At 40.2% G+C, this 16,050-nt stretch overlaps 1 protein-coding gene across 15 annotated transcripts in view; it reads right to left on the bottom strand.

Moving 5' to 3' along the window:
• celf6 (CUGBP Elav-like family member 6) overlaps positions 1-16,050 on the bottom strand; it is a 141,848-nt gene that overhangs the window by 110,444 nt on the left and 15,354 nt on the right. For all 15 annotated transcript variants that reach the window (XM_062420477.1, XM_062420468.1, XM_062420523.1 and 12 more), the window contains exon 2: positions 15,381-15,463. In XM_062420477.1, the coding sequence (XP_062276461.1) occupies positions 15,381-15,463 (83 nt within the window). The remainder of the gene's footprint in view (positions 1-15,380; positions 15,464-16,050) is intronic.

A 16,050-nucleotide genomic window follows, 5' to 3' on the forward strand; every position in this document is an offset into this window, starting at 1 on the left:
CACACAGTCTTCATTCAGACACATACATACAATAAACTCAGTCTTTACTCTTGGTTGCCCATTGTACTCACTGTAGCCAATACCTTTCTGCGTCAACATCTCAATCTTTCACTCTCTGCTGGACTCTTCCTCTCTGCCTCTCTGTCTCTCTGTGTGTGACGTGGCAGGGTGCTAATCTTGGCCCTTATCTTTGCCTGCAGCTCTGCTCACATTCCCTTCTCCACAAGCACCTTATCTGCCATCACTGTCAATCAGAGCAGATCAGGCTACCTACAGCTGAGTCCGCTCGACCCCCTTCCTCCCCTTGCCTCCGCCAAGCATCCTCACTATATGTCAATTACCAACACTGTGCAGCCCTGTGCAGCCCCCCGGCCACTACACATGCAAACGTTAGCGCCATTATTAGATCCATCAACTGTTATCTTTTGTGTAAGTTCCCCTTGATTCATTTATTCCTCTGGCGTCTGTCTTGCACTTGAATTTTACAGCCTTTGCCAACGCCATGATTAGCACATTTGACCACTACACTCTACGTCTCTGCGTTACCAGCTAATTAGCAGATCAGTTTTTGTACCTGCTCATTGCATAAACAAGGGTGGAATTTAATTTTGATTACTAATTTCCTCAAGGGAATGGAGCCAAAGTCACAGCAATAGTTTCGATGTATTAAGCACTCCTAAGTACTGTAGATCTGCAATCGTTGCTTAGAGAATGCTTTGCATCATCACTGGAGATTTCATTTTATCATAATTAAACAGAGTAATGTACTGTAATCATATAAAGATCAGTATTTCAGACTGCACATACAGCAGAAGCAAGTTCATATGCAAAAAGGATGTCATTATTGGGTTAATATCGTATAATGAGGACCCTCACAAAAAGGGTTTTGTTAAGGTTAGAATATCAAATTTTTAGTTAAAATAAATACTTTGTTAAGGTTAGAGCCCCTTCGTCGTCATGGTTACAATAATAACAACTTGGTTATGATTAGTGAAAAACCATGGTCATGATTAAAAAACAAAAAAGGCAATAATAACTGGTAGGAAACAGGAAAGAAACTGCGCTCACTCATGTTAAAGTCTGATATTTTGTTGCTCGATAATAATGTAACACTGCTTCCTCCTTTGATTCCAGCAGGCACGAGTTGTAATTGCAACAGTCACTATGGGTGTGTGTCACTTGAATATAAACTCATATTCGGGCATTCTCTAAAGCGACTTATCTTCTTGTTTTTCTCAGGAGTACAGCCTCGCAAAATCATATGCATTTTACCCAAACCCCATTTCCTATCAAAGAGACATGCAAATGAACACACGCACCCCAGCCCATCGGCACTCTTCTCCAAAAAGGCAGGCCCAGTCACCTCCCACCTGTGATCATGCTGGGAAACCCACCCATCTAAATACTGTGCAACCAGCCCACACTCACACACCCACCCACTAATCAGGAGCACTAATCCAGACTGCCGGCATTTTCGGTTCACAAGCCTTGCCATGAGGGCAGCGGCACCACAGCTACAACAAAAGGGGGGAAAAAAATAAAATAGCACAAATCCCTTTTGGGCAGGTTTAATATTTTTAGGCGAGGGCACTTTTATGTAGGGGCAGGTGTGCTCTGGCTCCCTAATGCTGAAGTAATTGTAGATAATGGAGTTTTAAGGACAGCTGCTGATGCCGGTTTAAGTAGGATTTGGGTAGAGATTTATGGTGGAGGGAAAATGGGCGCACGGGTAGAAAAGTTTGAGAGGTGTAGGCATGAGGGAGTGAAAGAGGAGGTAGAAAAGGAAATGTAGAGGTTAGGGGAGAGGGACGTCTGCCTCAGCTTATCCCAGCGAAGGTGAGAAGAAAGAGGAACAGGGGGGAGGGGGAGGAAGAAAAAAAAAGATATGTCTCTATCTTATTGCAGAAAAAAGCTCTGGGATTGAGAGGGTAAAAAAATGAACTCATCCATAGTTTAGTCTGGGCCAGTGATTCTCGAGAAAAGGGGGTTATAGAGGGCACAAGCTGGATGACTAATTGGGGAGGATACGAAATGAGGCTTGACTCAATCTACACCCTTGAATCAACTCTGCCCTACAGTATGCATCAAATGGGCTCCCTAAGTGGTGCTTTTCCATTGATTATACCCTTTCAATGTTACGCTCCAACTCCTTGTTGGAGAAATTTGACAGAAAAAAAAGGGAGGGAGGAATCTAAAGGGGGCAGTTGAAATACCGGTCAATACTTAGCAGGGGCAAACCAGAAAAGTAGGAAAGCAGAGAGTGAGTAATATCATATAAACAGATAGCCATGAAAGCGATTTGAGAGAGAGAGAGAGAGACAGAGAGGACAAGGTGTGTAAACGCCGTAAACGCAGCAGAGCGTGGCACTTCGGCTGGCATGGCACTCACACTTTATGAGGTGTGGAGGGGCCGTCTCCCTCGCCTCTCTGCCTGTTTTAATGATACAGTTTAAATGGAAAAGCTGGAGCTTCAGTCGGCACCAAAGACTCCACTCCCTCAGGTCCACACACACAAACCGGGCATGCATAAATATCCACACACACACATGCGCGCAAACTTATCCCTGCACACACATCAGCATGATCTCAGGAAATTGGAACTGATTTGTACAAAACAGGAAATGTAATTTCTCATCTAATTTGTTTGAAAAGCAGGAGTTTGGTGGCCTCAAGGAGGTTTTTACAGAAAAATTAAGCAAAACCATGACAACTTTACAGCTTACTCCCAAATACAAATTATAATCATCTAATGGACAACGGGGCTTTCAAAGTTTTCATAGGAAATTGTATGAAAAATTGTCTTAGGACACATTGGAGCTACAGTAGAGTTAACAGCCATAAGAATATATTGCTCACATTCCCACACACAAACATACCTCAGTACACAAGCACACACACACACACACACGCACACACACACACACAGACATAGTCACACACACTTTGTACACTGCACACAGGCTGTATAGATGATCATAGGCCTGAGGTAGAGCCTTGGATGAGGCTGGAGAGCGACAGCGATAAAGCCAGGAGGTGAAACTGGCTGTCAGAGCTGTGAAGTCTCCTCAGATCTGCCCTGTGTGCCTGGCCACTGTACAGACAGAAAAGAAGGTTTTACCCACACCCCTCACCTATCACTGTAACCTCTCAGAGGAGAACATACCGCAGTAATGCAATATTGATCTGACAATGTAGTGTGTGTGTATGCTCCCGCACAGGTGTGCGTGTGTGTATTTGGATGAGATGTGTGCTCACCAGCCTAGTGTACAAGTGACTGAGCTTTGCGAACTTTGTATGTGTGTTGAATTGTTTGTGTGACTGCGGTGTGTGTGTGTGTGTGTGTGTGTGTGTGTGTGTGTGTGTGTGTGTGTGTGTGTGTGTGTGTGATAGGGAGGCGGCTATGAGAGCGATGCATTAATAAGCAAGAGGTGAGGTGTTAGCCTTGGTGCTATTTCTGACATCTCACTGTCAGAGCCTTCCTCTGCAGTGGCGAGCTTGACGGAACTTAAACTAGTGGGGGCCTGTGCACCCTCATTTCACTTTCCACTCCTCTGTTTCGTTATGCTGTTCTCCCTCATTTTCCTTCTTTCTCACTACCTTTCTGACGATGATGAGGAAAATGTGTTATTCCTGCATTTTTGTGATTTTGTGATTTATTTAGTCATGTGTATTTCCTTTCCTGCTACCTCCTAGTTTGTTTGTTTTTTATTGTTTGTTTGTTTATTTTTTGGTGATTTTAGTTGTGTCTGCTCTCATTGCATGTCTATACCTCACCACCATTGTAAATGAGTGTCCTTCCTCAATGTGTTTCTGAAGATTGAAAAAAAATAAATTGATGATGATGACAATGATAACAGTTAATTTTCCACATAAAACCTATTGAGTAAGATGTGAGTAGATGTGAATAACACATATGGAAATTAAACTTTTAAATAAATGTATTTAATAGGGTTAAATCTTAGTCTCAGCTTGAAATCTGCATAGTCTTTTTTCACTTTTTTTCTAACCCTTCACATATATAAGGTTTTCAAATACTGTGTGCAGTATTAAATATCATTTGTGGAATTAGTAATAACTTCTGGAATAGCTGAAAATCTTGGTCTGTTTTCAGTTCATCATGTTTTCAAATCTGTATTTGGACTGATGAAATTAATTAGTTACAAAATGAATGCAGCCACTGACAAATACTTGCAATAATTAGCAATTCCTTGTTTAGTTAATTTATTGAGCGCTATAACTATGTGTTTATGTTTAACTTGATTTTTACAATTTTCCCAAAGCAGCAGCTGACCACAAAATATGTCAATGCAAGTCATTGTAACAATAAAAGTAAATCAGGAATTTGTGTTTGGTATTTTTGTTTCTCTTATTTTGTCCATAGTGAACTCAGGCATGAAATAGTAAAACAAGTAGAGGCGGATACAATGTTTTCTTTTATCAAGCATATAGTCCAACCTCATTAATGTAATTCAAATTGTTCCCATATGAAGCCAGGAGGGAGAATTCACTCTGCGTTCATAATACTGCTTCAATTTTTTTCTTAATACATAGATACATTTTTCATACTGTTCATGTGGGTCAATGTCTGTGTGCCTGTGAGTTTGCAGAGGATAAAGAACCCATACTGTACAGACATGGGAAAACGACACATGACTGAAATGGGAAATAATGAAAAAGAAAGAAGGAAAGAATGTTGAATGTCTCACTATGTTTGTGAGGACATTTTACCCTATACTAACCATGATCCGTGTTACTGTGTGGTTAAATGTGAGCCTCAACTAAACTACATCCCCATACCTTAACATAACTTTTGATATTTAAAAATTATAATTTTAATGCCAGATTTTTTAAGGCATAAATTACAGTAATTATTCATAACTGGCCAAAAACTTACTGACAGCTTCTATTGACCCTAATGCTACTTTTTCTTTTGTGTCTCCCTGGCTGTGATTATTGTGGACACTGGTTGAATTGCTTTATAAGCTACAGCTACTGAACCAGCAAAATCTCAATCATAGTTTGCAAATTTTGTATCAGCAAATTATACTTATTCCAATTCTGTTATTTTAAAGTACTCCCGTAATCCTAAACCAAAGAACAAAAAAAACCTTAAAATAACTTTACACATATGCCCTCACTTCAAAGGTCTAAAATTCAAACTGGCTTGTGCAAGAAAACGAATACATGAGCACTCACATGCATATCACATACACATGCAATACACACACACACACACACACACACACACACACATACACACACACACACACACACACACACACACACACACATACACACACACAGATAGTACAGTATATAGACTGACTCATAGGAGCCCAGAAACAGCCGTTATTCCCAGTACAATAAAACAGGCCAACTAACTAATGGAACCACCCACATACCAAACATACTTTTATCACACACCTTCTTCACAAACAAACACACACATTATTTTTGTCCCAGCCCACTCATTGCTCGTTAGCTGCTACATCGAGTGATTGTTTTTGCACTGACACCGTCTGGCTGCGGCTCACTGTATCTGCTGAGAAGGCACCACCAAAAAATACTTAACACTTAACAAACTCTTCTGATTACAGTTTGACTTTTTCGCTGTCTCCTTCCCTCCCTCCTGTCTTTAATCAGCATGTAAACAAGCGCAAGGTCATTTTCTTTCTTAAACTAAATGGGGGAGATAAGAGGAGCGTGGCGTAGTTAATCCTTTGGACACGCTGATGGAGGGGTTTGTCCTGGTGATGCTCGAGTGTTAATTATGCAAGAATGCATCTCCTCTCATGCTCACTCTCATCATGACTCATCAGTTCTCTTTTGCTCCCTTTTCCTTGTTCCTTTGGCTCTCCCTCCCACCCTTCACTCCCCACCCCCCATTGTCTCTGTCCCCTCCAAAAAATGTCCGACATCGAATCACATATTTTTCCTAAGTCCTAAGAGAAGCCTCCGAGGTCCTCCGTGTGTGTCACTAAGTGTGAAGGTTTCCATTTGTGATTAACTGCAGTGTTTGATAACTCAGGCTGCCAAAACGATTTGCTGAACTCAGCACCATCATGTTTTCTTTACCCCTTGTTTTGTCTTTGAACAAATAAGTGCAGATTGCTTGAATGTCTTCAGTGATTGCCAGAATGAGATGTGAATTACAATGATAGGCTACTAATTTACCTGTCAGGGAAGCAGGGAGAGAAGAGACAGAAAGGAAAAGAAAGGAAAGGAGAGGAAAGGAAAAAGTAAAGAAGAAAGAAAGTAAAGATTCAAAAATTTTCAATTTTTAATGCAGCTGCCTGTTAACTAAAACACAACAGATTGTAACTATTGACTCAATGTGGGGTGTCAACACCTGTTTCATGTTGTCTGAAACTAGAATGAGATATCTTTTGAATATCTTAAAGCTAAATTTACAACTTGATCTTCTCAAAATGAATGGAATGGAAGTTAAAGGGAAGTTCCTGTATTCCCTTGTTTCTCCCATAATTTTGTATATAAATGAATAATGGGGACAAAAAAATGTGGAATTGGTCTAGTATTGAGCAAGAGAGCTACAGCCAGCAGGTGCAAAATAGGCTGCAGTGTACTTTAACGGGTCAATTACACCTGTCAAAGTACATCAACTAAAAGTGTTTGTTTTTTACTTTCATTGTCAGATAATTATAACGACAGTCTGAGCCTGTCAGTGGGAAAAACAAGCACTTTTAGTGGACGTACTTTGACGGGTGCAATTGCCCCCAAGATTTACATTACAGCCTGTTTGTAGCTTTCCAATTGAAGGGATCTCACTCAATTCTGGACAAGTTCCAAAAAATGTTTTGTCCCCATTAGTGAGGTAGATCCAAAATGATGGGAAAATAGGGTACAAGTTGAAAAATACCAGAATTTCCCTTTAACTACCCAAATCCACAGCATTTTGACAATTCTAAGATTTAAAAAAAATCCAGCTTCAAATATTCATTTTTTGTTTGTTTTTTATTTTTCCTTCCTGTGGTTATTGCCAAACAGCCCGATCTAGATGCAGTGGAGACTTTGATGTTTAATTGGTTTAGGAAATGTCATATTCCAGCGTGCAGCCTAACTAAGAGACAGCAATTCAAGTCCGGTAAAAGACAAAAAGCATCATTCTTTATGGTATGACAGCACCCAGGCCTCATTTCCATCCCTCTCCACTATTTGTCAGCCTTCTCCTCTTCCCCAGTGAAGCAGCAATGTTAACAATGCTGTCCCCACATTTACCAGTTCTGCCTCATTACAGCTAAAGAAGTGGATAAATTAGCGCAGGAGAGCATGCACGGCTCCACGAGTCCAACTCCACCTGTCAGCGAGGGGAAGGATAGTGAATGTGTTGACGCGGTGGGAGGGTGTGAAGGAACTGCTCAGCTTACAAGCTTTCAACACATATTAAAACAAAACCCATCCAGTGAAGCTAACTTTCATCTTCCCAAAATCATTTGAGATTCATCATTTGATATTTCTAAAATACGAGCAACAGTAATCTGCAAAGATGTTCTGATTTTTGTCAATCAAGGATTTCTGTTCATCATCTTAAAACATTTGCTCTAGCAGTCATTTTGAGTGGTTATACTGAACCAGCTTCTTCCTTTCACACAATTTGTTAGTACAGAATAAAAACTTGTATTAAATGATAATGGGTAACCAGCTTCCACTGTCTTTTGCAAGCAAGAAACGCTCCTCTTCAAATACTGGATCCGCATTTTAGAGGAAAATTCATGACTTGGGTCCTTTTCTTTCAGTAACTTGAGAAGCTGGGATTTTTCACCTGAACAACCTTTGCACCAGCCTGTTTTACTTCACTGCAGTAAATGTTCACGATCAAGAGGACAAATTGTCATGGTTGTTGGCATCCCCTCTCCACCAAAGTTCGTCCTGCAGCTAACCCTAAACCTTTACAAACATTATCTCTCCTACGCATCTGTCCAGCGCTTCTGGCTTGTCATCTTTACGGGCTGGTTAAAGGCATTCTCGTAATCAACTATGTTTGTGCCCAGTCCACATCCAGTAGTAAAAAACATACATTCCACGATGTCCAGCTGCCTGCCTGCCAGGATTAACATTTCGCACTCTCCAAGGTTGAAAATCCCATCAGATGGAACAAAATTAATTTTTGCACAATATTCAGGGCCACCAGCCACATAATAGGGGAAAATGCCGAGTGCATCCCTCGATTGTGATTCCATTCACTCCCTAATCGGCAGTATGGCCGCGCACAGTGCAGCAGCGTAGTAAATGCTTTCATCCCAGGGGGATAAGAAAAACAATGGCCCTTTTTAATTTCTTTTCTAAAGCGGGCAGCAGAAAGAAAATGATATAGACGTAATTGATGATGAGGAGAGCACAGGGAGCCTTAGCAGAGGTCTCACGTCCAATGACCAGGCTTTTTTTTCTTCTTTTTTTCTTCTTCATAATGGCAACCGTTCCCGGGCACTGGAGGTTGACAAATCTGGCACAGAGGACAAATTGATCGGCAACAGAGCGCAATTTGTCCCTTGAAAGAATGGGTAAAGGCCCTGTGTGGCCTGAGTAATTAGTTTAAACTGCAGCATGTCTGTCCAGGAGTGGACACGCTGGAGAGTGGCTCAGTATGTCCTCTGATAAAACGCTATGACACCGCAACAACTCTCACCTGGAATCCTCTTCACAAGGTCTTTACCACTAAATATATTCATTAACACGTTTTAGATAAATGGGAATAAGGAAGGGGTTAGCAGGTTTTAATGAGGTAATGGTACGTTTGTTTTTGTGTTTGTCTGCATGCATGTGTGAGCTTGCAACTTTTACCAACTTAAAAGTTCCCTTGAGATGTCACTGAAGAGAAGTCACTACTTATTGAGCAAGTCTTTTTTCATTAACGAGTAAAATAAAACAACAAATTGTTTGATAGCATTCACACAAATTAAAATATTTTATGGTTATTGCTTGCATACTAGCAGCTTATCTAAAGCATGTGTGATTTTTGGAGAATATATGACAAAGGGAAAAATGCTGGTTGCGTGCACTGAGACACAGACAAAGACATATGCCTGCATCTGTGGTGTTATGCGAGGAGAGGGTGTCAAGAAGAAGGCTGTGCTTAGTGACACATAATACTGGTATTGCACAATCTCCCCCTGACCCACTTTTAGTGTGACATATAGTGAAGTCAAAAGTGACAAGATCAAAGACAAGATCAAAAGTGATATACATATATTTATACACATATATGTGTGTGTATGTGTGCGTGCGTGCGTGCGTGTGTGTGTATATGTATATATATATATATATATATATATATATATATATGTATAAAACATCACTTTGGTAGAAGCTGATACTGATACCCTCAAGCAAATGCTATCAAATTTGAAGAGAAACATTTCAGAAAGTGTAACTTGTAACTTGTTTTGTCCTATTTTCTTCACTGTTTTACTTGGCTGCCTCATCATCAATACAGGGGTCAGGTGCTGCTGGTACTCTCAGTCAGAAACAAAGAAAAGTGTATCCCTCCACAGAAACCTCTACGTAGATGACAAGTCTAAGGTTGTGACGCCATCCCACACTCAACACATTCCACAGAAAAAATGTGTAAAAAGAGAGTGAAGGTGGTAGATATGATGAGGCAGAAGTGGAGGAAGTGGAAGAGAGACAAAGAGAAGGCTCTTATTTTTCCTAGACATTTTTAATTGGCTTTTGGGCTTCAGTAGCACCCAATTAGCATGATTGTTACATGCGAACAACATGAGCTAATTGGCCTGAGAGGAGAAATCTTCGTGGCCCTGAAAGGAAATAGCAGGATTCATTTGAAGATTCCCGGCTCCAGTAGCGGCATGTTGGGAGGCTATTTGGCAAACAGTTGTAAATAACATTTCAGTGCTGCAACAGCAAATATTATTTATACTTTCTTTATGTCTTTATTGCCAGATGGTAATGCAAAATATGACTGCCATAACGTTTATAGGCAATCAAAGAAAAGTATTAAGTCATCAGGACTTTTCTGTGATCAACAACTTACCTGATTCTACACAAATTGTACAAAGAAAATGTTAATGCATTTTTCATAAACTACAATTTGGCCAAGGTCTGTGTGTAAACATCAGGAATTAATCAAATCCGGGGAGAAATCATTCACAGGAATGACCTAACCTGTCTACATACAGTACTATGCTGCCCTACATTAGGGAATGTGCTGAATGTGCACGTAAACAGAACAGCACTACGAGCTTACCAAGGGCAAGAGGCTGAATCTCTGATTACATTTACTTTACAAACTGTAGCAGCAGGATCTGATGCACAGGACATCAAGAGCTCATTATGCTCTTTACATGCAATTAATCAAACAATGTAAACAAAGCTTGCTTCAGCCACCACAGATAGAACCCGATTCCCCTCTGGCGATTCAAATGCGGCACACACAGTACAAGATTTAGTAAATAAAAGAATGTGAATTACGGAAAATGTAAGATTCACGGCCAATCTGGGGATGATGTAAGAGTCGTGGCTTCCTGCTGAGAGAACACACACACATATCTCTGTCTCACTGTTAAGCCTGTAGACTACTAGAATACTGTGAAATGAATGCCATGTGTTAATATGAAAATGTCTTCACTGTGCAGGAAAGATGAGAAAAATACATTTTGTAACAATTAAAGTATTAAAAGAAGGAGTCACTGGTACAAATACAGTAGTCCGACCAAAATACAAAGCACATTAAAGAAAAGAGCTGTGTCCTAACCTTTTAAAGGCAGAATCAGTAAAGCCAATGTTAAAACTTTTTAATAAAAATGTTTTCATCTAAATGTTATTCACATTTTGATGCAGGTGGGCATGCTGTAAGAGAAGTTAATTATTCATGTTTACCCTCAAATTAAAGGACAAGTACACAATTATTTTATTCTATATTAACACAATTGTTATATGCCAATATTTTTTAATGAAACAGGGTTTGGTTGCTGTTATCATTCTTCTTTTTCTTTTTTTTTTTTCTTTTTTTTTTTTTTACTATCCTCCCACTGTAGCTTAACAAAAAATACACACATTTTAGAATTTAAGACTAAAAATACCTGCATGATTTGACTAATTTGGACAGCTTCATATTAGCTTGAGATACATTTTTGAAAGCATCTCTGCACAAAACAAGGACACTGTCCTCCATCACTTACATTTAAATGATAACATGTTATAGTTGGATCAAAACATGTTAGTAGTTGCAGTTTAGTAGTTTTATTTATTATTATATGTGTGTATGATTATATTGTATTTTAATAACTGTACAGCACTTTGGTTCAACTGAGGTTGTTTTTAAATGTGCTTTATAAATAAAGTTTGACTTGACTTTGACTTAGTAGCACACTGTATAGATGTGTTATCTAGGAGAAGAAGGTTGACCATACCCGCCACCTGTATGAATACTCCAACCTGTTAAGCTAAGAGGCACAGCCCTTGCTGTATGCAGCATGCAGTTTATATGTGTCCTGTATGAATGACACCTAAGACATCCTCTTGCCATAGAAATTATCATAGTAGTTCAACTTTGTTTATCTTCTCCAGCCATGTGTTACAGGGGTAGTCAGTGATAGTGTTTATCATTTTTCCTGGACATTAAATGTTCATCTGAAATTTTCTGTAGTGGTCTCAGTAAAAAGAAAACTGTAGTGTACTTAAGTAGTATATCACATGTCATGGTTAAAGCTGCAGTTGGTAACTTTGAGGAGAGAGAGGACTTAGCATCAAATTTGAAGAAGTACAACTTTAAGATCCCTCCCCTCCCCCTCCGCTGCACTCCTGCCCTGCCTCCAAAGTCCCTCCCCCAGAGGAGGCTGACGTGCACGCGACGGCACGCGACCGTGTATGCTGTTGTTGGTAACGGAGGTATCGGTAGTTTTGTCCTCGCTGATTGTTGTTGCTGCGCCATTACTTTCTCTACGCTCCTGAAGCCGCTCTCGGAGATATGCGCTTGACCGAGCTGAGGAGGAATGGGGAGGAGGCTGTGTGCGTGAGCAGTGATTGACAGCTGTCAGACACTCCATCAGACACCATCCTGGCTCTGATTGGTTCTTTTTGTCCGGTTGCGGTGGATTCTGGCAATTTACCAATTTGGAGTAGGAGCAGTAGGTGGGGCTGAATGAGCCTGTTTTTTTTTTGTTTTTTTTTTACAGATTACTAGTTTCATGTAATGCTGTCTTTACATAGTGACAGTCTTAGCAAATATGACAAAAGTTACATTTATAAGACTTACCAACTGCAGCTTTAAGCAATGTTTGAGGAAAAAAAGTTGCAAAAACAGTACTTTCCACCTATACCTTGGGATTTTTTGTATTTGAAAGAGAACTTATTTTTATTTTAATTGTAACTATTCTAGTTACCTATGCGTTGAATCTCCTTGCACTTTCATCTGTTTCACCCTGTGGATGTATTTTGCCTGGTTACCACAGTTACAGTACATTGAACAATATAACAGCCCACAGGAGTCACATGTTTTACCAACAAGACTTATGTATTAATGCTGTTGTTCTTGTATGTGATGAGAAAACATCAGAGAAATAAAAAGTTTGCATCCTGGTATTAGTTAAGTTATAGAATCCAAACGCACTGCAAGATGGTAAAGACGCTGGTACGTGTCTGTTTGAGTGTAGCTGACCACTGTAAAAAAAAAAGAAAAATGTAAAAATTAAAAAAAAAGGTTAAGATTTGAAAGGCTCTTACCACCCCTTCTCAGGTGAGGCTATTTTCCTTTTGATAAACTTCAGAAGGACAGGCCATACATGGCTGCAGTGCTCTGGCTTTGTCTGATGCAGACCAAAAAAAATTGGCCACCAAACCATTAAGTCAGATGCATTCAGCACCTGTCCTAATTCTCTTGATTTTTTGGTTGGAATATTTTCAAGTAGCAGCTGCATCTGTGTCTCTATTTGAAGAAACCCTAAAAATTGAGTTAAATAATTGGAATCCTTCATTCTCTGTGCTCCAGAGCTTTGTAGAAAAGTACGCTGACTTATTGGTGTAAATGAGGATGTCATACAAGGACTCTGACTCCATCCTGGTGGTAATGAATCCGTTCTTTGATCTTTCTAACAGTGCATATGAAGGCTTTATCACCTTGAAAAACAGGAAACATCACAGGTGAGCAGTGTGTTCAGAACAAGGCTTAAGTGCTCTTATAGTATATATGGCCATACAAACCTCATGTCAAGAAAATGTTCCATCTCCAAGTGTAGCCTCATCCACAAATAGGGGAAATGATGAACATGATAAATTAAAGTAATGATTAAGATATTATTTGCATTTAACCTCATACAGCATGACTGGGTAAATGCAGTTGCAAATGTGATTACGTATGTCAAATTCATTTTTGAGGCAGCGTTTGTATTATTTTGTTAGCCCAATATATTACATGTCAACTAAAGTTTGCAAAGCATCATAAATTTTAAATGTTTCTTTTATTTTTTATTTCTTATTTTAATGGATCCTTGTAAAAGCCAGATATGATGTTTTAAATGCCAGATGTCTCACTGGAACAAAATTTGCATTTAAGTTGCTAGACAGTCACACAGCCACAACCAGACTGCACAATCATGCCAGCAATGCCGTGTGGAGAAGCTACTGAAATGGCAGCATTATACGACAGAGCATCTCAAACCATCAGGCCATGACAATGAGGCTTGTCCAAAAGTGTCACCTCTGTCTTTGTCTGTCTCAGTCTCTTTCCAACTCTCCTAGTTTTCTCTTTATCTCTGTCTCATACACGCATCAAAACACACACACACACACACACACACACACACACACACACACACACACACACACACACACACACACACACACACACACACACACACACACACACACACACACACACAGAGAAAGACAGAACAGCTTTATTAGCCCTCTGTATGCAGCCTGTGCTCAGCCCGAGATTGCAGGACCAACCCCTCGCTGTGAGCTGTACTGGGGAAATGTTTACCCAAACCCCACAGAGCATGCCATTAACCTCTTTCTGGATAGAAGACAAACAAGAATTTCCCTTCATGAGGGCAATAAAGACAGGGACACCAATCCAGGACCATCATGACAATCATCTCATTATGAAGCTGCGGGAGGCAGTAACGAGCCAGGGAGCCCTCTCTCCCAGGGAGTCTTTCGCCGCAGTATACCGATGTGCCTAATATTCAGTGAAGTCCCTATGATATGCAGTGAAGTGCAAACATCTGATTAACCCAACAGTGAGGAACAATATAAACCCCCAAACTCCATCACCCCTCCTCCTTCTTTTCAACCATTCTCTATCCATACTCTCTTCCTCTCTTACTTCCTGTCTTACTCTCCTATCGCCTTCTGTCTCTCCGTACCTCTTTCCCTCCCTGGAGATTTAGATGGATATCCTGAGGCTCTGATTAAAGCCCTAACCTGGGAGGGTGTCTTGGTAGGTGGTGAAAGGAAAAGGGGTGGTGGGGATGCAGTGAGGTGCATGGGCACTGGAGAAGCTTCTCCTTCTTAGGGACCCGCGGGCGTAATTCAATCACACCTTGATAATTCCCTGATGTGAAAGTCAATCCCCCTCACACACATCAAGTACAGATAGACACCACAAGCTCACACTCATCCCAGATTGAGGGTCTCCTCCTGGGTGGGCTTAAGAGTCCACTATGGGGTACGTTTTACCTGTGTCATTTGAAGAGGCCATTATTTTAATTGAAAAAGTTACCTGCCCTCCAAAGGCAAATGATAGAAGAAGGGGAGGAGGGGTATAGGGAAACGAATTAAAACAAAAACACCAGATGGTGATATACATGGTAAAAATGATTGTTTATACTTACTGTTTGATTATATGTGATAATGAGAGTGGGATTCCTCAAGGCAATTAGTGTGTGCGGCAGCCATATTGTGAGAGGACAGGGGAAGGACGGCACAGGCTGTTATGAAGGAGTGCTTATCAAATATCTCCGCCGGGGTGATTAGTGTAATAAGACACTGCAAGGTGAGATAGGCCACTCACACTCTTTTAGTATGTCTCAGTGTGTGCATGTAAGTGAGTGAGTGAGTGAGTGAGTGAGTGAGTGAGTGAGTGAGTGAGTGAGTGAGTGAGTGAGTGAGTGAGTGAGTGAGTGAGTGAGTGAGTGAGTGAGTGAGTGAGTGAGAAAGTATGTGTGTGTGAGACCAAGCAAGAAAAAGAGACTGAGAGGGAGAAAGTAGGAGAGACTCTTTCCATCTGTTTCCATGTCTGCATGTCTTGATGTGTGACTTAATGTATGTCGTGTCCCCATGTGCCTCCGTTTGGTGTGTGTGTGTGAATGTGATATAATCCATATGTTAATGTAGGTTCCCATGCCAGACTGGCTGCCCCAGGGGCTTTAGCCTATGACAGAGGGCAGATCGGGGGCACTTACCCCTGGCAGAGTCTTCTGTTCATGGAGGGCGCTCTGGGCCTTCAGTGCTGACTCTCTGGCACAATATGTTAGAAAGGCACATCCTAAAGTATCAGGGAGAAAGGAGAAAGATAGGATTATTCCACCAGAAACAGCTTCACAAATACATACCACTATTAATAATTTAAAAAAGGAAAAAGAAAGAAGATACAGTAAATCGATATCGATAAAGAAATACAGTGACATTAGATTCATGGCCATGTTTAGAGGAAAAGTACATTTAAAGTATGTTGTACTTTTTAGGGTACTTAAGTGTCTTACAGACTTTATGATAGACTACGAACATAAACTACCTTAAGAATAAAGTAATGTTATTGTGTTTATGATGATCTAGGGATTTTGGTATTTATTATCCATTAATTAAAATGTCTAAAATGTAAAAAGTTGTTAAAAAAAAAAGATAAACTTTGCTTTCAACATCATCTCAATATCAGCCCATGTAGCTCTTGATTTTCATTAGTTAATTTTACTATGAAAGGTGCATTCTAAACAAACCATGTGAAGCCAGTCTAACACCTCTCCTCCGATATTTGTCAGAAGATTTAAACATTCCTTTCGTCGACTTCCAAAACCTACATTGTAACCCTCCAAATAGACCCAGAGATTTGTGATTTCACTGAAGTAATTCTAA

Source organism: Scomber scombrus, chromosome 1 (assembly GCF_963691925.1).
Source record: "Scomber scombrus chromosome 1, fScoSco1.1, whole genome shotgun sequence".
Lineage (NCBI taxonomy): Eukaryota > Metazoa > Chordata > Actinopteri > Scombriformes > Scombridae > Scomber > Scomber scombrus.